This window comes from Saimiri boliviensis, chromosome 12, assembly GCF_048565385.1.
Source record: "Saimiri boliviensis isolate mSaiBol1 chromosome 12, mSaiBol1.pri, whole genome shotgun sequence".
NCBI classification, from domain to species: domain Eukaryota; kingdom Metazoa; phylum Chordata; class Mammalia; order Primates; family Cebidae; genus Saimiri; species Saimiri boliviensis.
The window spans coordinates 8,661,911-8,684,083 of NC_133460.1; the positions used below are offsets into that span (position 1 = coordinate 8,661,911).

Below are 22,173 nucleotides of genomic sequence, written 5' to 3' on the forward strand. Positions count from 1 at the left end.
TGGGCATGGTGGCGCGTGCCTGTAATCCCAGCTACTCAGGAGGCTGAGGCAGGAGAATTGCCTGAGCCCAGGAGGCGGAGGTTGCGGTGAGCCGAGATCGCGCCATTACACTCCAGCCTGGGTAACAAGAGCGAAACTCCGTCTCAAAAAATAAATAAATAAATAAATAAATATATACCAAAAATATTTGCCATTTTTACCATTTTCTAGTGTGCGATTCAGTGGCATTAATCACATTCACAATATTGTGTAATCACCACCACTATATTATACATATATATATATATATTTTTTTTTTTTTCTTTTTTCTTTTTTTTTTTTTTTTGAGACGGAGTTTCGCTCTTGTTACCCAGGCTGGAGTACAATGGCGCGATCTCGGCTCACCTCAACCTCCGCCTCCTGGGTTCAGGCAATTCTCCTGCCTCATCCTCCTGAGTAGCTGGGATTACAGGCGCGCGCCACCACGCCCAGCTAATGTTTTTGTATTTTTAGTAGAGACAGGGTTTCACCATGTTGGCCAGGATGGTCTCGATTTCTTGACCTCGTGATCCACCCGCCTCGGCCTCCCAAAGTGCTGGGATTACAGGCTTGAGCCACCGCGCCCGGCCTCTATGTATTTTTTTTCTTTTTTACTTTGTTATCCTATGATCGGTTGATAGAGGTTACAAAGTTTTTCACCACAATAATCTGCTGGAGCCGCCAGTTGTAATGTGGGGCGTGACCAACTCACTATACCCCTGGAGGCTATATGAGCAAACCCAAATTGTCCTCAAGAAAGCAGGATGTCCGCAAACTGACAAACTGCGTCTGTCGCCAGAAGGAACGTTGAGGGCAGTCATGTCCAAGGTCCTGTGCTCCTTGAGGTTATCTACCTGAACACGTGGAACCTGTTGAACAAGGAAAGCAGTACCTGTGATAAATCAAGTAGCTGTAAGACATCACCCCCTCCTCCCTATTCTCTTTGCTTCATAAATACGAAGGGCTGTAAAAGCTCAGGGCGTTTGCTCACTAGAAGCAAAGAGCCCCTGACCCCTTCTTTTAAATAGAACCTTTTGTTTTTGTCTTCAATTCCGCGTTCGTCCTCCATGGTTCATGAGATAACTACGGCAATAATCAATTAAACTACAGTTGTCGCCGGGCACCGTGGCTCACGCCTGTAATCCCAGCACTTTGGGAGGCCGAGGCAGGCAGATTACCTGAGGTCGCGAGTTCGAGACCAGCCTCACCAACATGGAGAAACCCTATCGCTCCTAAAATTAGCCGGTCGTGGTAGTGCATGCCTATAACCCAGCTACTCGGGAGGCTGAGGCAGGAGAATCGCTTAAACCCGGAAGGTAGAGCTTGCGGTAAGCCGAGATCGCGCCATTGCACTCCAACCTGGGCAACAAGAGCAAAATTCCGCCTCAAAACAAAAACAAAAAACAAAAACTACACATGTTCTTTGACCCCTTTGGGGCAACTCCTCACCGCAAGCAATTCCAACCCCGCATCTGTCACGGTTTCCTTAATTTGTGAAGTCAATTCCCTAGTGGGTCCCAGTACTCGCGGTCTCTGGCTTCAGGCTCCGCAGTCCACCAGGGACCCGCCAGCGGTCTTGGGGTCGCCATTGCTGCTATTCTAGCCCTAGGTCCTGAGTTGCGCGATTGCAAGCGTAGGCGACATTCGAGGATTCGGCTGGGTCACTTATTTTGAGTGTCCAGGGTGCAGTACAAGGAGAAGAAATTAGTTTCGTGCAACGAGAAGAAAAACTTGAGTTGGCAACGACCACGAAGGGACTCGAACCCTCAATCTTCTGATCCGGAATCAGACGCCTTATCCATTAGGCCACGCGGCCCCGCGGGTGTCACTCGCAAAGCTTTTCCCATAAAGCTTTTCCAGCGCCTATGTTGTGCGTTTCAGCGCGCATGCTTAGAGTGAGGGAGGCCCCGCCCCCCGAGCTCCCGGGTGGGCGGGGCCCCGAGCTGCGCTCCTGCTTCCGGTCGCTGAGGGCGTTGGGCGGAAACTGCCGCCACGGGCCTGGGCTGCGAGTTCTAGCCCTGGCGAGCCTGCCAGATCCCACCCGCCCAGCAACAGGCCCCTCCGAGACGCCGTTTGGGAGCTCTTTCCCCCATGTGCCTCCCGCCGCTTTGGGTCAAGGGCTGCAAGCTGCTTCCCCAGCCCCTGTGCTTGCTCCATCACCGGTGAACCTGCAAAGGTGTGTTTCAGAGGCTTTTGGCCCCAGACTTTATTCTGGCCGCCTGGAAAGCGGAGGCCGTGTCTCCTGCGTTTCCATCGCCCAGCGCGGGGTGGAGGTGGGGCGCGTGTGTACAGGGACATGGCTGGGAGAAGGATATGCGGCCTTTTCCCGGGACTCCTCTCCCCTCGGACGCTACCGTAACCAAACCGCCAGCCCAGCCCAGCCCAGCCCAGCCCAGCCCATGTTGGGTTCCTAAGGCCCAGAACCTGGGCATTGGTCCCAGCTCGGTTCCCAGGGACACCATTGCGTCCATATGCCGTGAAGGCGCTTTACACACATTATCTCACTTATTTCACACTTCCTTGAGAACGGGAACTGTTCACGGCAGACGTTTATTGCACGCCCACCCCCACACTGCCACGCCTCGCTCTCAGATGAGGAAACCGCGGGGTGGGTGGTGGAGGGAGGCAACAGTGGCGGTCTCAGCAGCCCCCTGGTGGCCGCGGCGCTGTCAGACCTGGAGGCAGAGCCGGCGCCGGAGCGAGCTGCAGATCTCCAGGCAGGCCTTTCGGGGTTCATCGCAGTCGGGGCCCAGCACATCCTGCTCACACACCCGCCTGTTGACCTGAGGACCACAACCAGCCTGTGCCTGGGGCTCCAGCCCTTCCGGGCTTAGCCTGCCCCAAGGGAGGGCCCCTGGCTTGGTGCATTGTAAGCTCTAAAATTTCAAGGGCTGCCTGGACATCTTTGAGGCTCGCAGGGCTCCAGCGGCCTAACAGTGAATTCCTCCACTCTGGCCAGACATGTCCCGACCCAGCAGGACAGGCTCCCACACCCTAGTTCCCCTCTCAGCCAGACCAGCTGTACCTCACCTGGTCCTCACCCTAATGGACTTCAGCCCTCTGTCAGGCCTTGGAAATATTCAAACCAACCAACCACATCTGTCTATGGGAACCAGGGACATCTCACTCTCTTGCCACTACAAAGCCAGCCTCCCATAGGCCCTGCAGGTTCACCCTGCTCTGAGCATAAGCCCAGGTGGCCCCACATGGCATCCAGCATCCTCCTCCCCCTACTGTGGTACGTGGGACTAAGAACTACGGTCGATGGCATATATGCAGCGTCGGGCATCCTGGGTTTGGTTATTTTGTACTGTTGAGGGCAGAGGATCCCTCCTTCACCAATGGAGTTTACCAGAAGTAATCAGAACACCAGGGCTGGTGAGAAGGGCAAACCCAGCCCTTCACCTCTTGTCACCCTGGAACCTCCCCAACATACCTCAGTCAGCAGCTCCAGAAGGTCCCTCCCGGGGTTGGCTCTGAGGACTTCCACCAGGGTCTGGATAAAGTCTGAGCCCTTCTCATCCCGATAGGCCACATAGCCTAGGTCAGGGGACCAGGGCCAGAGCATCAGACCAGGGCCCCATCCCTCTGCCTTCCAATCCCAGGGGTCCTATTATTGGTGGAAGCGGGGGTACAAGCAGGCAGGACTTGGGGATTAGGCAAGAGAACAGGGCAGCAAACAAGGACTTCTTGCATCTGGAACAAGTTGTTGCTAGATATTTGCAGAATAAGCCTATGAAGAGATTTGTTACTATTTACTGCGCACCTACTGTGTGCCAGGCACTGAGCAGGGCCTCAGAGCAGGCAGATCTGCACTGGCCTTGTGGAACTCACAGCCTTGAGGAAGACTGCACACACAGTGGTTGGCACAGCAGCGCCTCACAGCGCTCACCATCACTGCTGCTACTACATGTCATAACGCATGCAGGGAACATGGCCTGCCCACAGCTGGGCTGCCATCTCTGTGCCCCAACCCTAAGCCCTTAGCTGTCCCTAAGGCTACTCCAGATCTTAGGTCAGGAAGCTGGGCCCTGTGTAACCACGGGCTTCCTGATGACCCATCTCCTTACCCTCAGTGGCTGCGTAGACCGTCAGGATGTCTGCCTGGTGGGAGCTCCCTGAAGGGGGGCCCCTGCCGGAGCTGTCTGCAAGAGGAATCAGTTCCAGTGATCAACATCCTGGAACTCCATCACCCACAGGGGCTCCCCATCTGTGGCTTAAGGGCAGCCCAGGGAGGTGGAAAGAATGCAGGGCAGGAAAGACAGAAGTTCAAAGCTCGGCCCAGCGACTTAACAGCTGTGACCTCAGAAAAGCTATTTGACCTTGCCGATTCCAGGGTTCTTGCCAGGCTCCAATAGGGGGAAAAGCTCCCACTTCCCAAAGGCCCTTGCAGTTTAGGAAGATTATTTTTCTTCCTGTTGTCTTGGCAAACAGGATGCAGGTGGCAGCCATACCCCAGCTGAGAGTCCCGGAAATGCTCTCTGGGCGGTCCCCACCACCAGCCCTGCCCAAGCCCAGGCCCTGGAGGGAAGGCAGAACCCACCTTGGGCCTCGGCATAGATCTGCAGGACATCTGCATGGGAGGGGACAGATGGAGGTGCCGGCAGCCAGCGCCGGTACCAGGGGAGAGCTGTGGGCCCCACACCAGCATCCCTTTTTCCTGGAGAGGGCAGGGAGAGGCAGATAGTCTCACTCTGGGGATACCTGGGGGTGCTCAGGGGTCTCATGGGAACATGGGGTCAAGATGAGAACCCAACCCCAGAGCTCCAGGGCAGGCTTGCCAGACTGAAGACATTCAGAGCGCTGAATGACAAGTGTTGAGGGTTAAGGGTTCAAGGTCATGGACTTGACCTCTAGGAGTAGACAGGACAAAGGGCAGGGAAGGACAGGTACCCAGACTCCCTGGAGGAGGTGGACAGTGAGTCCTGGGGGCTGAGGCTGGCCGAGGAAAGTGAGGCCAGGAGGAGGCCGGGCCACTCACCCCCACGGCAGGCCTGCAGCAGGAAGATCTTGGGATGTCCCCGCAGCACCTGACAGCGGCTCAGCTCCTGCATCAGTGCCTGGGGCTGCACCTCTTGCCCGTCAGTCCCCAGCAGCTGACCCTGCGGTCCCCCATGGGCCATCAGGGCCACAAGGGCACAGCTCACAGGGCCCCCGCAGGTGTCCAGCTGCTCCCGGAACTGGGCTAGCTCCTCCTGGAAAGCCTGGGATGGAAGCAATGTTGAGGCCTGGGCAAAAACCACCCCTTCCTCAGCCCTAGCTGCCCTCTGCGGGGCTGAGAAGGTTTCCCAGCCCCTGCCCACCTGGCTTCCCACCACCTGCCACTCACACACTCACAGGCCCAGGGAGGGCCCTCTTTTTTTTTTTTTTTTTTTATTTGAGACAGAGTCTTGCTTTTGTTGCCCAGGCTGGCCAGGCTGGTCAGGCTGGTGTGGTGTGCAGTGGTGCCATCTCAGCTCCCTGCAACCTCTGCATCCTGGGTTCAAGCAATTCTCCTGCCTCAGCCTCCCAAGTAGCTGGGATTACAGGCACCTGCCACCATGCCCAGCTGATTTTGTCATTTTAGTAGAGACAGGATTTCACCGTATTGGTCAGGCTGGTCTCAAACTCATAACCTCAAGTGATCCACCCACCTAGGCCTCCCAAAGTGTTGGGATTACAGGCATGAGCCACTGTGCCCGGCCAGAAGCCCTTTTCTAACACCCTCCTCCAAGACTTGACATAGGCCCAGCTGCCTAGAGCCAGTTCTCCTCCTGCCCTGGTGAGGAAGCTGCACCAGGAAGTCAAGGTGTGAGGAGAGGACAGTGCACTGCTGGGAGGGAAACCAAGACTTGGAGCTAAGCTTTGAGCAGGGCGGTTGGGGAGGGCAGAGAACAAGCCAACGAGGGAGGCCTCAGGGACCCTGGAGACCAGGCTTCCAGAGGCAGGGAAGTGACGGCCTGACGCAGGCAGCAGGGAAGGCAGAGGCTAGACCTGTGGTACACTTCCTGCCAGTGATGGAGAGAGGCTCAGGAGAGAGGCCTCAGGTTCCTAGGGAGGGGTGGTCTTCCTTCAGAGCACCAGCGGTATTCTCGGCGTCCCCTCACCTGGGCTGTAGGGTTCGTCCTCACGGTGGTCTCAAAGCCCAGGGCCTGGCACAGGCCCCCCAGCGCCTCCACATCGTGCTGGGCCCCAGGCCGGCCTTGGATCACAGCCAGGAGGAGGGCAGCCTTGGTCTTGGACAGGTCATACTGAGTGCTGGGACCAGGGGCTGGCTGCAGAGAGGGTTAAGACACATTCAAAGTGGCCTGAGAGGACTCCAGCTCTTAGCCTCCCAAACCTGGGTCTCCCTGAGCCTCTGTCCCACTAGAAACCGTGGCCATGTGATTGGACACCTGCCCTGTACCCCTCACCTCAGGCCTCCAGGGCTCCACGCCTCCCAGGCACAGTGCCCCCCGCAAGGAGCTCTGAAGAACAGGGCAGCAGGTGCCCCCTGTGGACTCTTCAGCCACCCTGTGGAAGAGCTGGGATGGGGCAGAGAAAAGACTCAGCCAGACTCGTGGCTTCTGTGGTTTCTTCAGGGTCTCCTGCCAGAACACAGAAAGGAGGCCAGCAAAGGACAGGCAGGCAGGATGGCCTCAAGCAAGACCCAGGCTCCAGTTCAGGCTCAAGGTCATGGACTTCCCTGGGCATGGATGGCCTCAAGTGGACAGTGGCCACACCATTAACCTCTGCCCTGGGATCAGAGGTAGGGATGCTCCCTAGAGCAGGGCAGGGCAGGGCCTGTTGGGAAGGCTTACGGGGTGTGCACTGCCTTTCTGGGTGATCCACAGAGGACAGCTCGGGCCCACACCCCCTCACTTCCAAGGCTGCCCAGGGGCCACCCAACTCCCCAGTGAGACCTTCACCCCTGGAGACCAGACTTGAATCATTCCCAGTCCCAGTCTCCTGGGTCCTGCCATCTAACATAGCAGGTAGTTACTACCTGGTGTGAAAAGGGGCGGCCTGAAGTCTAAGCGTGGATGCAAGGAAGGGTGTCGTTGACAGCCTGGAGAGGACGGTGTGGGCTGGCTGGGACAGCAGGAGGGTGTGGCAGGCACAGGAAACTGCTTGGGCCAAGGCGTGGAGTTGGGAGGAGGCTGAAGTGTTGGGGGATCCTGAGTGGGTTGCGGGGATCCCTAGTTGGGGGTGGGGGACTCACACCATGTGCACAGACAATAAAGGTTTGTAGAATGAATGGGAGGGAGGACACACGTGAATGAATTTAACTGTAACTGGCTCTGGGGGCACCGCAGAACCAGGGGAGACAGCAGGCCCAGCCTGCTTCCCTGGGCCTACCCTCCAGTGTCCCCACCTCTGTCAGCAGCTGCACCAGGGACCAGTGAGGAGTGCGGCTACAGAGCTCTCTCAGGCCATTGAGGAAGGCTCCGGGCTCCAGGGTGGCTGAGTGGAGAAGCACTGTATTGGCCTGGAGTGAGGCCTGAGGCTCCCCTGCCCAGCCTCTGTGTCCCTGCCCAGCCCACTCACCACCAGGGCCACTCGGGAGCAGCAGAAAGACTTTGGGGCAGCCCTGAAGGACCCCACAGCTGCTCAGCTCCCAGACTAGCTGCTGTGGCTGCCACAGCTGCCCTCTGGGGGCCACCAAGGCCACTAGGGCACACCCCACAAGGCGTCTGTGGGCATCCAGCCGCTCCCGAAACCAAGCCAGCTCCTCAAGGAAGCCCTAGGGACAAGAGTGAGACCAGCCTGAGTCAGTTGGGGGGTTCTGGGTGGGGAGGAGATTCTGGGTCAGCGGAGGGTGGGGAAGGGGTGGGGGCCAATCCTGAGGGGAGGTGAAAGGCAAAGGCTCACCTGGACCGGGACCTCCCTCCTTTCGAAGCTCTCAAAGCCCAGGGCCTGGAACACATCCTTCAGGGCAGTGACTGCAGTGGCTGCCACCCCAGGGCTGCTGAGCATCAGGGCTGCCCTTGGACCCTGCACGTTGTACTTCCCCTGGGGAGGTAAGGCCAGAGCTGGGCTGGGCTAGGCTGGGGCTCAGCTAGGAGGCAGCAGTGGCTGGGCCAGGCAGTGCCTCCTGCTACCTTTCTCCCCAGGCTGTCTCGATTATCTGCCATCTGCGTGGCCACCTGCAGGGTCCCAGCTACCAGGAAGGCCATGGCGCCAGGCGGGGCTTCCTCCAAGCACCAAGCACGGAGCTCGCCTCCTGGCCCTGGGCTCCCAGTGCCCTGGGTCCTAACCCTTGCCCTCTCCCCTAACAACTGCTATCAGCTCTGCTTATGAGCTAAGCTGGACTCTGCCCCCTCCCTGGAACCCTGGTGCCTGGCCCTGCTCCTCCAGCCACGGCTCTATTCTCTGGCTCCTGCTGGTGACTTCCTTGCTGGCATTGACGTGCCCCCACCTGAGCCAGGAACCTGTGCCCAATCCTATTCTTAGCTCCTGACCCACGTGCTTATCCGATCTCCTTACACCCGAGTGTCTCCCTTTGGAGTTAGCCACCACCACCGAGAAGTCCTTGTACTGTTCCGGCCACCTGCCACACTCATGCACATAGCACCAGGTATTTCTACCCAGAGGTAAAAATCGCCAACTGGAATTAGCCCCGTCTGCAGCAAGACCTCGCTTGCTTCTTATAGGAAATGGGGACCATGGCAGCAATCGCAGGATGATGCATGCATGGGAGATTGGCTGAGAAAGGCCTAGGGGCAGAGAAGGCTGGCACCTGCACACCTGTTGCCAAGGGACCAGAGCATCTTGTCTCCACGTGCTTCCACCTCCCCTCAGGTAGGGTCCCTGATGCCACCAGCAGGTGAACCGGGAGGGACCAGCACGGGTGGAAGGAGGGGTCATGCCTGGGTGATCACCAGTTCTGACCACGCGCCCACCAGCTCTTGGTGGGCCCCCACCTGGAGCTCTTGGCAGGAAGAATTTGGATGTCAGGGGCTGCCAGGGAGGAAGGACAGGCCCACTGTCAGCCCCTCGTCCAAGGGACTCAGCTTGGGGCAGCCTTGGGTTCAGATCCCCAATGAGTGGCATGAGGGTCCCACCACTGACCAAGCAGCTGCCATCTCCAGACCCTTCTTCCTTTCCTGGTTGTGGAAGAGGAGTGGCCTGGTGAAGACCCCAAGTCCTGCTCAGCTCCCTGTTCTGCTGGGGCACAGACAGTGCCTCCAGAGCAGGGCAGGCACTGGCCAACACAGGGGGACAAGAGTCCCAGGGGACATGGCTGCCCATTGGGATCCAGCTGACCTGAAAGCCAAGGATGTGGCTCCTCCTGGTGAAGGCATAGCACCATGTGCCACCAGGACACAAGGTCAGGCCAAGACATTTATATTCCAGGTATCCCCACCTGCTACCACGTAAAGAACAGAATAGCTTGGAGGGAAGTTTCCACGTTTATTAAAACTCTTCTGTCACCCTTTGGAGGCCTGCGGGGCTGAGTCATTGTAGGGCCTGTGGTCCGTCCCTGTCCATGGAAGGCAGTGCTCAGGGGCAGCAGCAAAGTGCCAATGGAGCAGGGCGCCAGTGCGGATGGAGGGGGTTGCTAGTGCCGACGGAGCGGGGCGCCGTTGCCGATGGAGGGGGTTGCTAGTGCCGACGGAGCGGGGCGCTACTGCCGATGAAGCAGGGGGCGTTATTGCCGATGGAGCGGGGGAGGGCTAGCGCCGATGGAGCGGGGTGCCGATGGAGCGGGGCGCTAGTGCCGAGGGGGTGGAGCACCACTGCTGATGGAGTGCTAGTACTGAGTACCGTGCAGCTGCACCATCTAGAGGAGCGGACGGCAGCCAGACGCCCTGTTCTTCGTCTCCAGGGTTGTCACTGGAGCGACCATTATCCTGACCACACTGGTGGGCAGATGGCTCTCGAGGCTCATGCTGGGGCAAGTAGGCCAAGGGTAAAGGCAGGACAAGCCCATGTGGCCAGGACAGGGCAGAGTGGTCACAGCCTGGAAACAGGAGTGGGTGGGGCCAAAAAGCCCCTGCGGCTGTGACTAAGACCCGGGGTCCCACAGGTGTGGGTTAACTGTCCATCCCAAAGCCCAGCAGCCCCCTGGGGGACCAAGGCCAGTCCTTCATGCCCACCGAAAGGCACAGGATGGCAGGGCAGAGGCCTGACCCATGGACCCACCCCAGAGGGTGGAGGCCGAAGAGCCACAGTCAAATGAGGCTGGGGGGTTTCTGGGAAGGGACCTAGACCTGAGTCCTGGCCACGCCGCTGCTCGTCAGGAACGATGACGCGCCAGGAGACTAGAGGGGAGGAGCAATGCTAGGAGCAGAAGGGGGAAAGACAAGGTGAGGGGGGCTTCCGTTCCCTTTGAGTGCTGGGCAGGTCCTCAGAGCACAGCAGGGCAGGCAAGCTCTGCATGTAGGGTGCCCTGGAGTCCCTTGGACAGCCCGGGAGGTGGCCACAGATGGGAAGAAAGTCCCGTGGTCGAAACGATGTGCCACGGCTGGGCCTCCCCCGAGTTTCCGGCCAAGCTGGCTGCTCACCCCACGGGCTGGGCCATCTTGGCGTGCAGGCTCTGGTGTGCGATGAGGTGCGCGCGCTGCTTGAAGCTCTTGTCGCACTCTCCGCAGCCGAAGGGCCGCTCGCCGGTGTGCACGCGCCGGTGGTCCAGCAGGTAGGAGCGCAGCGAGAAGCTCTTGCCGCAGTCACTGCAGCCGAAGGGCTTCTCGCCTGTGTGGATGCGCTGGTGGTCGGCCAGGTAGGCGCTGCGGCTGAAGCTCTTGCCGCACTCGGAGCAGGAGAAGGGCTTCTCGCCCGTGTGCACGCCCTGGTGGCGCACCAGGTCCGAGGAGCTGCGGAAGCTCTTGTCGCACTCGGGGCACTTGTGCGGCTTCTCGCCCGTGTGCGTGCGCTGGTGCCGCGCCAGGTCCGAGCCCCAGCGGAAGCGCTTCCCGCACTGCCCGCAGCTGTGCGGCTTCTCAGCTGCCAGGTCCCGGAACTGGCGACGGCGCGTGGGTGGCCGTCCCCGTCGCGCGCCCCCCAGGGCCGCCTGTCCTGGCAGCGCTGGCACCACCTCCTCCAGCCGGGACCTCTCGCTTTGGCCTTTGAGCCCCAAACCTGCAAAGGGAAGGAGGCGACCTCTTCAGTCCCACTCGGTTCTGCGGCCAGAGCTGAGGTGAGCAAGAAACAAGGCTGGGGAAAGCTCCCTGGCCTCCAGGTTCAGACAGCCCTGGGCTCACACAGCAGAAGCCTCAGATTCCGCATCTATAAAACAGGGACGATGAAGAACTGTGGCAGAGCCGCAGTCTGAACACAGGCCAGCCCCCAGGCCACACTCGGATCCAGCATCGCACTCTGAACCCCAGCTACTCAAGCTCCGCAGCTGAACAGATTTACGGTAATTTTGAAAATGTTCCCAACTGTCACAGTCAGAAACTGAGGAACCAAGCTGGTCTACCTAGTGTGGCTCCCATCACCACGCAGGTTCCGGCTATCCAAACTCAACACACAACAGACCTGGATAGGGCTCGAAGCCCATCCTGCTAGGAGTGCGGACTGAACAAGATGATCCCTGAGGGTGCTGAGAAGGGGCCTGGCATGAAGAGGGACCTGATAAGTGCAGTTCTGATGAGCAGAAGGCCAGGCTGGTGAGCAGCTGGGGTTCCCCATCAGCACCCCTGGTCCTGGCAGCCCAAGGTGGCCTCACAACTATGCCTGATGCAAGTCCCAGTTGTGTCCCTTCAGCATCCACTGAGCTGAGTCTCAGGTCCCTTGTGTATAAAATAGGGACAATACTTCTATGCACTAGGTGTGAGAATTGAAGAAGTTGCCCTTATGAGTGTTCGGCGCAGGGCTGAGCAGTGCTGGTACCCTCTCGTGCTGCATGTGGACAGGCACAGAGACGGATCTTCAGCCAAGAAAGCAGTCACACAGGCTCTTGGCAAAACCTGGGAAGAGCCTGCTCTGGAACCAGCTAAGGGCAGGATGGGAAAGAAGACTGAAGTCCCAGAATGGGGAGCAGCCAGCCTGGACCCCAAAGGCCCTAGGTGCTTACCCAGAGTGGTGTTCCGGGAGTTCTCCCGCTTTATATCCCAGAAGAGATCCCTCTGAGCAGGGTCCAGGGTGCCCCATTCTTCCTGGGAGAAATAGAATGGAATGTCTCCTGGTGCCACAGGTCCCTGAAATGGGGCAAGAAGACCCAGTTCAGGGCTGCCTTGCTCAGGCCTCCCAGCAGCGCTGGTGGGCATAGGGTGGGTCAGATGAAAGAGGCCTGATGGGACAGTAAGTCCTGTTTTACAAACTCAACAGAGCTGAGCACCTTAAAGAAGACCAAAGGGACTGGTGACTCACATGGATGCCGGAGACAAAGCAGGTATCCATTGGCTCTCTGGTTTGCCCCTCTTTAAGAAGAGCAGGAAGCTGGGCTGAAGGAGAAGAATGGAGCCTTAGAAAGGCCAGCCTAGGCCTGACACCAACACCTTAAGGCCTCCCCAGCCTGTGTGCATGCACACATGCCCTAGGCTTCACAGAGGGAACTGTCCTGCCTGTGACCCTTAGGGCAATGCTGGTGCCAGTGCCCAGCCACTTTACCACCCACGGAACAGAGGCTTACTCACCGCCATGGCTGTGCTGCTCCTGGGGAACAGGTGGCTGCCTCCGTGCCCCTACTGTTGAGGGAGGCCCCTTGGCCTCAGATTCCTGGCCTGCAGCCTTGGGTTCCGCTTCCTCCAAGGGCACATCCTGTGCAGGAACCATAATATGCTCATCAGCCCGAAACCAGACCGGGGGAGACAGAGTTTATTTCCTGGGAAGGAGACACAGGACATGACCCTCAGGATGCTGGGGAGTGGGAAGGAGACCAGTGTGCCCCAGGAAAGTCCAGAGCAGAATGTGATACCAGGCAATGCTGTGTGCCCAAGGAAACTCCCTGATCAGTCACAAGGCAAGAACCAGCCTGAAAGGCCAGAATCACAACCACTTAGCAAGGTGGGAGCTGGGGACCCTCCTGCCAAAGGCAGAAGAACCCCATCCCCCAGCCACTCATTAGAACCTCCCCAGATGCATCCAATGTGAACAACCCAACATCCCACAAGGTAGCAGGGGCCCCGGACAGCTCCGCCTTCTCACCCCACTCTGGAGCTGGCCCTATACACACCCTCGTGTCCCCAGAGCCAGGCCTACAGCAAAAAGCAAATATAACATCTGCAGAACCTGAATGGAGCTAAAAACCTCCTGAATGAAGTGGAACATTCCCATTTCATTCCTACTACTGCCTTCCAAAGCCACAAAAAATAAATTGCATTTACTTTCGACTCTCTGTCTTTCAGAAAGGCACCCATGGCACGCTGTGCTCCTGTGCCCACTCCTGAGGGCTCTGTGTCTCCCCTACCCTGTCAACTTCTGGGAGACTTATCTCTGCAGGGTGCCCACTTCTCTTCAGCTCAGGTACCATCCAGGTGCCCCTAGATGTGGAAGGGCCCCTCACCTGCGGCCAGGTTTTCACTGGCTGCTTCTGCAGGTCCTCCACTAAGGCGACAGCCTCCTCGCCACTTCCTGGGTGCTGCTCACGGACCCAGCCCTGGATCTCCCCCGGCAGCGCTGTCAGGAACTGCTCCAGCACCAGCAGCTCCAGGATCTGCTCCTTGGTGCGCAGCTCGGGCCGCAGCCAGCGGCAGCACAGCTCCCAGAGCTGGCTGAAGGCCTCATGAGGGCCATGCGCATCCCCATAGCAGAACTGCCGGAAGCGCTGGCGGCAGGCTTCAGAATCCCTGCTGTCCTCATGCTGGGTGGATTCCTGTTCCCAGGAGGCATCTTCGACTTTCACAATCAGAAGCCCTTCTCCCTCTCCAGAAGCCTGGTCCTGGGGCTCCAAGGGGGCTGCCATTCCCCTGGCCTTGGGGTCAGGGCTGGTCAGCCTCAACTTGAGCCCCAGAACCTGTCCTTTCAGTCTCCCAGAGGGATCCCCTGTGGCAGCTGGGCCAGCATCTGGATGTGTGTTCCTGGGGAAAGAGCAAAATGGCAGGACTGAGGAGGAAGGATGTGGAATACATGAGCAAACACCGGACTGAAGAGCCATCCAGTCCCCATCCTTTCATGGCCCTGAAGCCTTTTCCAGGCTCTATTGGAATGCCTTGCTCACGTGACTGTCTCTCCTATTAACACAGGCCCGCAAGCTCTCATCCCAAAGTCAGAAATCCAAAACCCAGGTATTGCATAACTCCTTTGACAGCAAAACCCAATGTCACTCATTTCACAGCACCACTTGACCTGATATGAGCATATTTGTAATCTCAATTTATTCCACTAAATGTAAATGTTCACAATTATGGCAGAAACATTAATAACATATATCTTCAGTTTATAAAAATTCTTTGAACTATACCCAGTGGTGTGTTTTTCTGTACATATGTTATGCATCAATTAAAAAATTTTAACTGGCATGTTTCATTATTTAGTGTTGCCCCAGATCCCTCTGGAGATGTGCTTGATATATTGTATATGCACTGTATTATCTTTCTCAAATTTGAAAATCTCTGAATTCTGAAACACATCTGGCCCTGAGGTGTCACAGAAGGGCTCACAGACACCATCCAAAGCCCTTTATCCACAGGTACATATAAATGTGTGACACATGGCTGGGCATAGTGGCTCAGGCCTGTAATCCTAGTAGCACTTTAGGAGGCCGAGGCAGTCAGATCACGAGGTCAGGAGTTCAAAACCAGCCTGACCAACGTGGTAAAACCCTGTCTACTAAAAACAAAAATTAGCCAGGCATGGTGATGCACACCTGTAATCCCAGCTATTTAGGAGGCTGAAGCAGGAGAACTGCTTAAACCCAGGAGGCAGAGGTTGCAGTGAGCAGAGATTGCATCACTGTACTCCAGCCTGGGCAAGAGAGAGACTCCATCTCAAATAATAAATAAATAAATAAATGACACACTTATACCTTACATAGTCACTCTTTTGTTTTTTGTTGGTGGTGTTTTTTTTTTTTTTTACGTTGTTACTCTTTACAATGGTTATGAAAAGTGTATTTTACAATTTTCATTAATCGATGTTTTGTTTCAACAATAAAAATACAAACTGGCTGGTCTTGGTGGCTCATGCCTGTAATCTCAGCATTGTGGGAGACAGATACAGGAGGACTGCTTGAGGCCAGGAGTTCAAGACCACTTTGGGAAGACAACGTGAGATGCCATCTGTACCAAAAAAAAACAGAAAATGCTGGGTGTGGTAGGGGGACTCCTGTAGTCCCAGCTACTGGGGAGGCTGAGGAGGGAAAACCGTTTAAGTCCTGGAGTTTGAGGTTGATAGCACCACTGTACTCGAGTCTGGGCCACAGAGTGAGACCGTCTCAAAAAAAAAGTTAAGAAAAAAAAAACAAAAGAAAAAAATACAAACGATCATAATAAATAGGGGTGATGTTCAAACAATACAGAAATCCATAGAATTCTCCCTTCCTCAGTGCAATTGCACCTTCCCTTAACGGTCTGACAACTGCCGTTCCAGACTTTTTCCTGTGCTTTTCCTAAAAATGCCGTCCATGGGCGGGGGGCGGGGGTGGAAAGAAAAGAGAAAACAAGAAGGTGCTTGATGTGTTTTTACATAAATGAGACCTTACTGCACATACATTAGCGGCACTATGAGCTTCCGCGGTATGGATATGCTCCAGTTTCTTAATTAATACTGGAGTGATGCATTCGGGTTGTTTCCAATTCTTTTTCTCCACCCTAAGCGCTTTATTTATTCTGCTCCTCACAAGACCCCTGAAAGGTGCGCGCGCCATTCTCATCCTCTGGTGAGGGCCAGGACTCACCAGGGTCGCTCAGCAGGACACGGCAGGCAGGAAGGCAAGCCGGCCGGAGCCCCGCGGTGTCCCCCGCAGCCTCGCCCGCGGGGCGGGCGACGATCGTGCAGGGGCGTCTGCCCCGGGACCAAGCAGGCAGGGCGGTGCAGGGGTCCCAGCACTTTCTAGCAGTGCGCGCGCCCTCCGGCCTCTGCCTCGGGACGCAGATCCCGGCCGCTCGGAGGCGGGTGCTGGATGTCGGCGCTCAGCTGCCAGAGCCCGGGTCCCCGCCCCCGAAACACACTACGCCAACGGCGGTCCAGAAGACCCCACTTCCGCCTCCAGCTCCCGGCGCCGGAAGTCCTCGCGGGTCTCGCCGGGAAACTACGCAGCGCGTGCGCTGGGGCAAGCATTGGCTCCCTACATTCCCCGGTTCCCAAAAAGCCGTTAGTAGTCTGAGCCCGCCTTCTCCCTGACTGATGGCCAATGAACAGGAAGAATTCTCAGGCCGGCTATTAGAAGACGGAAACACCATACGAGTCATACACCTGCATCCGGGCGGAAAGGTGAGCTTCTGAGTCTAGGTTTGCTCTGTTCTTCGTCTCTGCTTTTGATTCACATTTTCCTGCGCCTCTGGCCTTTGAGCGGCAAAAAGGGGAAGCCAAGGCTGGCCCGAGGAGCGGAGAGGGCACATGGTGTAGCCACCAGTGGAGTGCCTGCTCCACCGGAAGGGATGCGCTAGAGCGACCTCTTCCTTCTGCCACCGTCTTTTCTAAACCAACTAGTAGGTGAGCGCCGAGAGGCCGCGGACCGAGAGCTGGAGCTCGGACCGGCAGCTGGAGGTCGGACCGGGGAGACTCCTTTCCAGCCTCTTGGGTCCCGCTCCTCTCAATTCCCTAGAGAGGCGTGGAGCTTCCTGGGAAATGCCATCGGGTAAGGAGCGCGGAGCCTCCTGCCGCGATCCCCTGTGTGGGGTCACCTTAGAAGGACGCAGGAAGCGGGACCCTGACCTGGCCGGAGTCCCGCGCTCTCCCACCAGCGGCTTCGTCCACGAGGAGCTGCGGGGCAGCAGGGGTTCCGGGACCCGGAGGGATCCAGAACATAGGGGCTCGGGGTTCTCTTTTCCATAATCTCGGATCCTCTCCCACTCTCTTCACTCCTAGACCAGGAGATGATCTCAGGCTACGGATTTCTTTCTGAAATGGAAAGAGGTTTCTTGGTTTCTTTTAATTTTGCAGGAATTGCATGCTTGGAAGAGAAAATTAAAATTAATTGGAAAAGCATAAAGCTATCTTTCTTGTGGTGGCCAGAAGGCTTGCCGTCTCACTCTGCTCATAATGTCACCCCCTCAAAGAGGCCTTCCCCAGCTCTGTAAAGAGCCAAACAGCCTCGGTTCTGCCTTATTTTTCTCCCTAATGTTTATCACTACTCGACATTATATACTTGTGTAATATTTGTTTCCCACGACTCAAGGATAAGTGTCCATGAGGGCAGACACTTTTTTGGGGGGGGGGCAGAGTCTCCCTCTCAGGCTGGAGTACAGTGGTTCGATCTTGCTCACTGCAACCTCCGCCTCCCGGGTTCAAGCGATTCTCCTGCCTCAGCCTCTTGAGTAGCTGGGAGTACAGGCACCTGCCACCATGCCTGACTAAATTTTTGTATTTTTAGTAGAGATGGGGTTTCACCGTGTTAGCCAGGATAGTCTTGATCTACTGACCTTGTTATCCGCTCGCCTCAGCCTCACAAAGTGTTAGGATTACAGGTGCCCAGCCCTGTGAATATATTTCTAATACAAATCAGGAATTGCTCCATAATGTTTTGTTGACACAATAGTACATCAGGGATATCTTTCCACATCAGCATGTATAAATAAAATTCATCTGTTTTGCAAGCTGATAGTATTTAATACAACAGAATTTTCATATTTTAAGTCCCCTACCCTTGGACATTTAGATTGTTTCCATCTTTATGTATTTGCAAATATGCTTCTACAGATACCTTTATACATTTCCTTGAACATTTCCCTGAGAAAAACTATAAAGAGAATTGCCAAATTACTTTGTGTACTTATTTCCAAACTGTCCAGAAAGAAGGGAACGCTTTGAACTTCCACTTGAAAATCAAATGTTTACCTTTCTGTATTTCTCCTGCTTTGGACATTTACAGTGTTCAGCTGTTGTTGTGATCATTCCAGTTCAATTGTTAAACAGCTTGATGTAGCGTCCCCATAAGTCCCACAGTAATAAATATTAAACTTTTTGGGTTTTTTTGGTGCAGTGGTGCAATTTTACGGCTCACTGAAACCTCCACCTCCTGGGTTCAAGCAGTCCTCCCACCTCAGCCTCCTGGGTAACTGGGATTACAGGTGCCTGCCACCACACCGGGCTAATTTTTGTATTTTTAGTAGAGATGGGGTTTCACCAGGTTAGCCAGGCTTCTCTTGAACTCCTGACCTCAAGGGATCACCTACCTCGGCTTTCCATAGTGCTGGGATTACAGATGAGAGCCACCACCATCCTATTAAACTTTTAAATTATGATAGTTACCATGTATAGAGTGTTTATATGTCAGGCACTGACCTAAGTACTTTACGTATCCTGCCCATTCTGTGCAACAGCCTAATGGGAGAAATTCCATGAATATAGTTAACCATTTCCTTGATTTCTGGGGAAGTTGGATATGTTTTCTTTTCTCAGGGATTATTTCTATTTATCCTTTTGTGAATTGCCTGTTGTTATTTCCTGTTATTTCCATTGGGATATTCTTGATGTATTTGATTTTATATATTAAGGATGTGTGAGCACAGTCTGATACTCAAGTATTTTATTTGTTGAAGACATTGACCTACCCTTTAAAATATGTTACAAGTATTTTCTCATATTGTGGTTTATCTTTTGATACCAATCACATGCTTGGATGTACGTTTTTTATTGCAACAAAGGAGTTTTAGATATTGAAGCTCTCATTCTTTTCTCATATGGTTGATTCCATTGAAGTCTGACTAAAGAGCTATTGTACTCTAATGTTGTATTTTTCGGTTTTATTTATTTATTTTTTGAGCCAGAGTCTTGGTCTGTTGCCCAAGCTGGTGTGTGATCTCTGCTCCCTGCAACCTCCACCTCTCAGGTTCAAGTGGTTCTCCTGCCTCAGCCTCCCAAGTAGCTAGGATTACAGGCATGCATGCTACAACGCTGGCCTAATTTTTGTATTTTTAGTACAGACAGTGTTTCACCATATTGGCCAGGCTGGTCTCTAACTCCTCACTTCGGGTGATCTGCCCGCCTCAGCTTTCCAAAGTGCTGTGATTACAGGTGTGAGCCACTGCACCCAGCTGACTTCTCGTTCTTACTTCACTAAATTCTATCATATAGCGTTCTATTGTACAGTAGGGTGACAGCAGTTAACAGTAAGGTAAGCTTCAAAATAGCTGGAAGAGAGGATTTTGAATGTTCACACTGTTACCAGGAATTCTGCATTAGGATAGATCGTTTGACTGAGGAGATCAACAGAGCTGGAACTCTGGACCAACAATCTTGGCTCTTGTAATAGTGAGCAAAGAATTGCAAACTAACACCAAAATGCAGGCTCAAAGCAACGTGTATTGAAGCACAGTACCACTCAGACAGAGAGCGGGCTGATGTCTGTGATACGAAGCCAGCAGCTCTTTAGCAAAACTCAAGGTGCTTTTAAAACTCCTGGGGTTTGTGGGGAGGAGTTGAGGTTGGGGCTATGTAAAAATGACAGGATGATATCATAACTAAAGTTAAACTGCTCATGTTTTTACCCATAATTTGTTAAGAAAAGTGTGGGGTGGGGCACAAAACCACATGTAAATTTTATTATAATGACAGCATACTGAGCTTGGCATTAACTTGAAGATACGATTCTCTGTTGCTGGATATGCACCACTTTAGAGGACTTCCACCTGTGCCCTAGTTTATCCTACAGGATGTGCTGGGCGCAGGCTGCACCACAAACTCTATCCATTAGCATGGAGTTGGGGCTGAAGTTAGGTGGGCCAGGGCCTGTCTTAGTGACAGCTTTTCTGCTCTTCTTTTTCACCCACTCCCAGCTGCTAATGTCTATCTAACCACCTAACATCACCAAAAAAAAAAAAAAAAAAAAAAAAAAAAGCGGGGGGATATGCTGGTTACCCCAATTCAATGATTACCTAACATAAGCATGTATTGAAACATCACATTGAACCCCATAAACACATACAAATATGTGTCAATTAAAAAAACATGGCTGGGCCTGTTTTAGAATTTGATAAAGTCGCTCTGAAATTAATCATGAAAAATGCACTAGTCAAGAAATCTTTTACCGAATACCAGCTCTGCTGGAGAGATTCCCCACCCAGGCAGCGCTGAAGGAAATGAGAGGCAGACACCCAGATAGAACAACAAAATGGGTCTATTTTGGGGGCCAGCAGCCTTCTGAACTGAGAGCCTCAGGGGCTGACAGCATTCCAGGGTGAGGGCCCCGAGCAGATTCTGATCCATGTATTTATCCTCTCTGAATAGGTTATTATTATTAACAGACAGGAGTTTATTTTCTCATAACTCAAAAACATACCAAGTAGGCAGCTGTTGCCTGCTTACCACTGACTACAGGTATTCTCCATGAGGAAGCCATGGGGGCAGGGGCAGGTATTTCAAAGAATTGTTTTAACTGGTGTATGATACTTATATATTGTCCTGCCAATTTGGAATGCCCCAAGTGGTTTTCCACTTGCCAGGGGGACCAGTTAGATTTTCCTTGCCACCTTTCTTCCCAGCAAACAATATAGTATATCATACGCTCAGTATTCATCAATATTCATGACAGTATTTCTCAACAATATTTAAATGTGGGAAACTGCCCTATCAAATCCTATTCTAAAACTACTGGAAGGCCAGGTGCAGTGGTTCACACCTTCAATCCCAGCACTTTGGGAGGCCAGGATAGGTGGATTGCCTGAGCAGGAGCTCTAGACCAGCTTGGGCAACATGGTGAAACCCTGTCTCTACCAAAAATACAAAAAATTAGCCAAGCATGGTGACGTGCACCAGTAGTCTCAGCTACTTGGGGAGTTCAGATGGGGGAATCACTTGAACCGGGGAGGCAGAGGGTGCAGTGAGCCATGATCGTGCCCCAGCCCTCCAACCTGGGTGACAGAGTAAGACCCTGCCTGAAAAACAAAAACAAAAAAACAATGGAATGTAGAAAGCCATATAACATAACTGGAAATTGAGAAACAAGTCTGTAATAGAGTTTGTTTTTCAGTTGGTTCGCTCCCCCACCCCACCCCCACGGGACCGAGTGTCACTCTGTCACCAAGGCTCAGGCTCACTGCAACCTCCACTTCTTGGGTTGAAGGGATTCTTCTGGCTCAGTCTCCTGAGTAGCTAGGATTACAGGCGTGCACCACCACACCCGGCTAATTTTTTGTAATTTTAGTAGAAATGGGGTTTCACCGTGTTGGCCAGGCTGCTCTCGAACTCTTGACCTCAAGTCATCGGACTCCCTCAGCTTCCCAAAGTGTTAGGATTACAGGCGTGAGCTCGCGTGCCCACCCACACCAGTGTTTTGAAGAGAAAATTTAATAAAAAGAATTGTTCAGCTGTAAAGATGGTTAACTACCCAACCGGAAAAGAGAGATTTCTCAGATTTACAGAAGAGCAACTACAGGAAGGAACTTGTACCCTTGGGACTGAGGAAGTAAAAAGGGAGGAAACTTGCAAACACGAAAGAGCCCTTCAAGCCCTTCCACTTCAAGGCGGAGACTGGACCTCGGAAGTACGAGCTGTTGCGAGAACTCACAACTAGCGGACGGCGGAAACGTGGGTAGGAGCCGGACCAAGGTGAGAACGGCGGAAGTGAAGGTCGCTGGCTCCCTCTTCTGCCCTCTGCTGGCCGCATTGGAGAACTGCACCAGAAGGAAAACAGTCCCTGCCTTCCCCTTTGACCTGACGGTGTTCCTCCATCGCCCTCTGTCGGCGAAGAACTACATGAAGCTGGCAAGGAAGTGTGTGCAGCGTCCAGCTGGGTGCCAAAACTGAGGTGCGATCCAGCTCAGTATCACAAAGTAGAACAAAAGGGGTGTGTTTGGGCTGAGAGGCCATACATTGGTAACTGGCACGCGAACTGTATTTTCTACTTAGCATTGTTGGTATATGGCAAACTTGAATAAAATTATATTGAAATTGACCACCTAATTGCACTTTATTCCTTCTGATAATTTTTCACGTTGCTAGTTTTTTTTTTGTTTTGTTTTTTGTTTGTTTGTTTTTTTTTTTGAGACGGAGTTTCTCTCTTGTTGCCCAGGCTGGAGTGCAATGGCACGATCTCAGTTCACCGAGACCTCCGCCTCCCGGGTTCAAGCGATTCTCCTGCGTCAGCCTCCCGAGTAGCTGGGTTTACAGGCATGCGCCATCACACCCTAATAATTTTTTTTAGTCGAGACA

The 22,173-nt window shown here is 54.0% G+C and overlaps 2 protein-coding genes and 1 non-coding gene across 7 annotated transcripts; all 3 read right to left on the reverse strand.

Moving 5' to 3' along the window:
- Positions 1-1,761: 1,761 nt before the first annotated feature.
- On the reverse strand, positions 1,762-1,834 carry TRNAR-CCG (transfer RNA arginine (anticodon CCG)). Its single transcript has one exon. It is a non-coding gene; the product is annotated as a tRNA-Arg (tRNA).
- Positions 1,835-2,433: 599 nt separating this feature from the next.
- LOC101040127 (caspase-14) lies at positions 2,434-8,161 on the reverse strand. Of its 2 annotated transcripts, XM_003928578.4 has the most exons (11): positions 8,079-8,161; positions 7,849-7,989; positions 7,525-7,720; positions 7,352-7,440; positions 6,411-6,521; positions 6,105-6,272; positions 5,000-5,222; positions 4,562-4,678; positions 4,089-4,163; positions 3,455-3,558; positions 2,434-2,801 (listed from the first exon to the last, which is right to left on the reverse strand). In XM_003928578.4, exons 1-11 carry the CDS (start codon positions 8,151-8,153, stop codon positions 2,688-2,690), a joined length of 1,413 nt encoding a protein of 470 aa, XP_003928627.1. In that variant the 5' UTR covers positions 8,154-8,161; the 3' UTR covers positions 2,434-2,687. The 2 variants fall into 2 exon arrangements, with proteins under 2 accessions (XP_003928627.1, XP_074237801.1); XM_074381700.1 differs by having other exon boundaries at positions 7,352-7,720.
- A 1,215-nt stretch (positions 8,162-9,376) lies between these two features.
- ZNF213 (zinc finger protein 213) lies at positions 9,377-15,913 on the reverse strand. Of its 4 annotated transcripts, none has more exons than XM_010339103.3 (6): positions 15,758-15,913; positions 13,427-13,940; positions 12,558-12,681; positions 12,292-12,365; positions 11,996-12,119; positions 9,377-11,058 (listed from the first exon to the last, which is right to left on the reverse strand). In XM_010339103.3, exons 2-6 carry the CDS (start codon positions 13,823-13,825, stop codon positions 10,481-10,483), a joined length of 1,299 nt encoding a protein of 432 aa, XP_010337405.1. In that variant the 5' UTR covers positions 13,826-13,940; positions 15,758-15,913; the 3' UTR covers positions 9,377-10,480. The 4 variants fall into 4 exon arrangements, with proteins under 4 accessions (XP_010337405.1, XP_074237803.1, XP_010337404.3 ...); XM_074381702.1 differs by having other exon boundaries at positions 13,427-15,140; XM_010339102.3 differs by lacking the exon at positions 15,758-15,913 and having other exon boundaries at positions 11,996-12,077; positions 13,427-15,745.
- Positions 15,914-22,173: the final 6,260 nt, after the last annotated feature.

Bases quoted from the DNA above. Each gene is read 5' to 3' on its own strand.
- LOC101040127 (XM_074381700.1), bottom strand. From the start codon at position 8,153: ATGGCCTTCCTGGTAGCTGGGACCCTGCAGGTGGCCACGCAGATGGCA. The intron at 7,990-8,078 runs GTAGCAGGAGGC...TTACCTCCCCAG, and splicing joins GAGACAGCCTGGGGAGAAAG to GGGAAGTACAACGTGCAGGG. The intron at 2,802-3,454 runs GTATGTTGGGGA...TGTGGTCCTCAG, and splicing joins TTCTGGAGCTGCTGACTGAG to GTCAACAGGCGGGTGTGTGA.
- ZNF213 (XM_074381702.1), bottom strand. From the start codon at position 14,017: ATGGCTCTTCAGTCCGGTGTTTGCTCATGTATTCCACATCCTTCCTCC. The intron at 12,682-13,426 runs GTGAGGGGCCCT...GTTCCTGCACAG, and splicing joins CAGTGAAAACCTGGCCGCAG to GATGTGCCCTTGGAGGAAGC. The intron at 12,120-12,291 runs GTGAGTCACCAG...GCCCCATTTCAG, and splicing joins GCTTTGTCTCCGGCATCCAT to GGACCTGTGGCACCAGGAGA.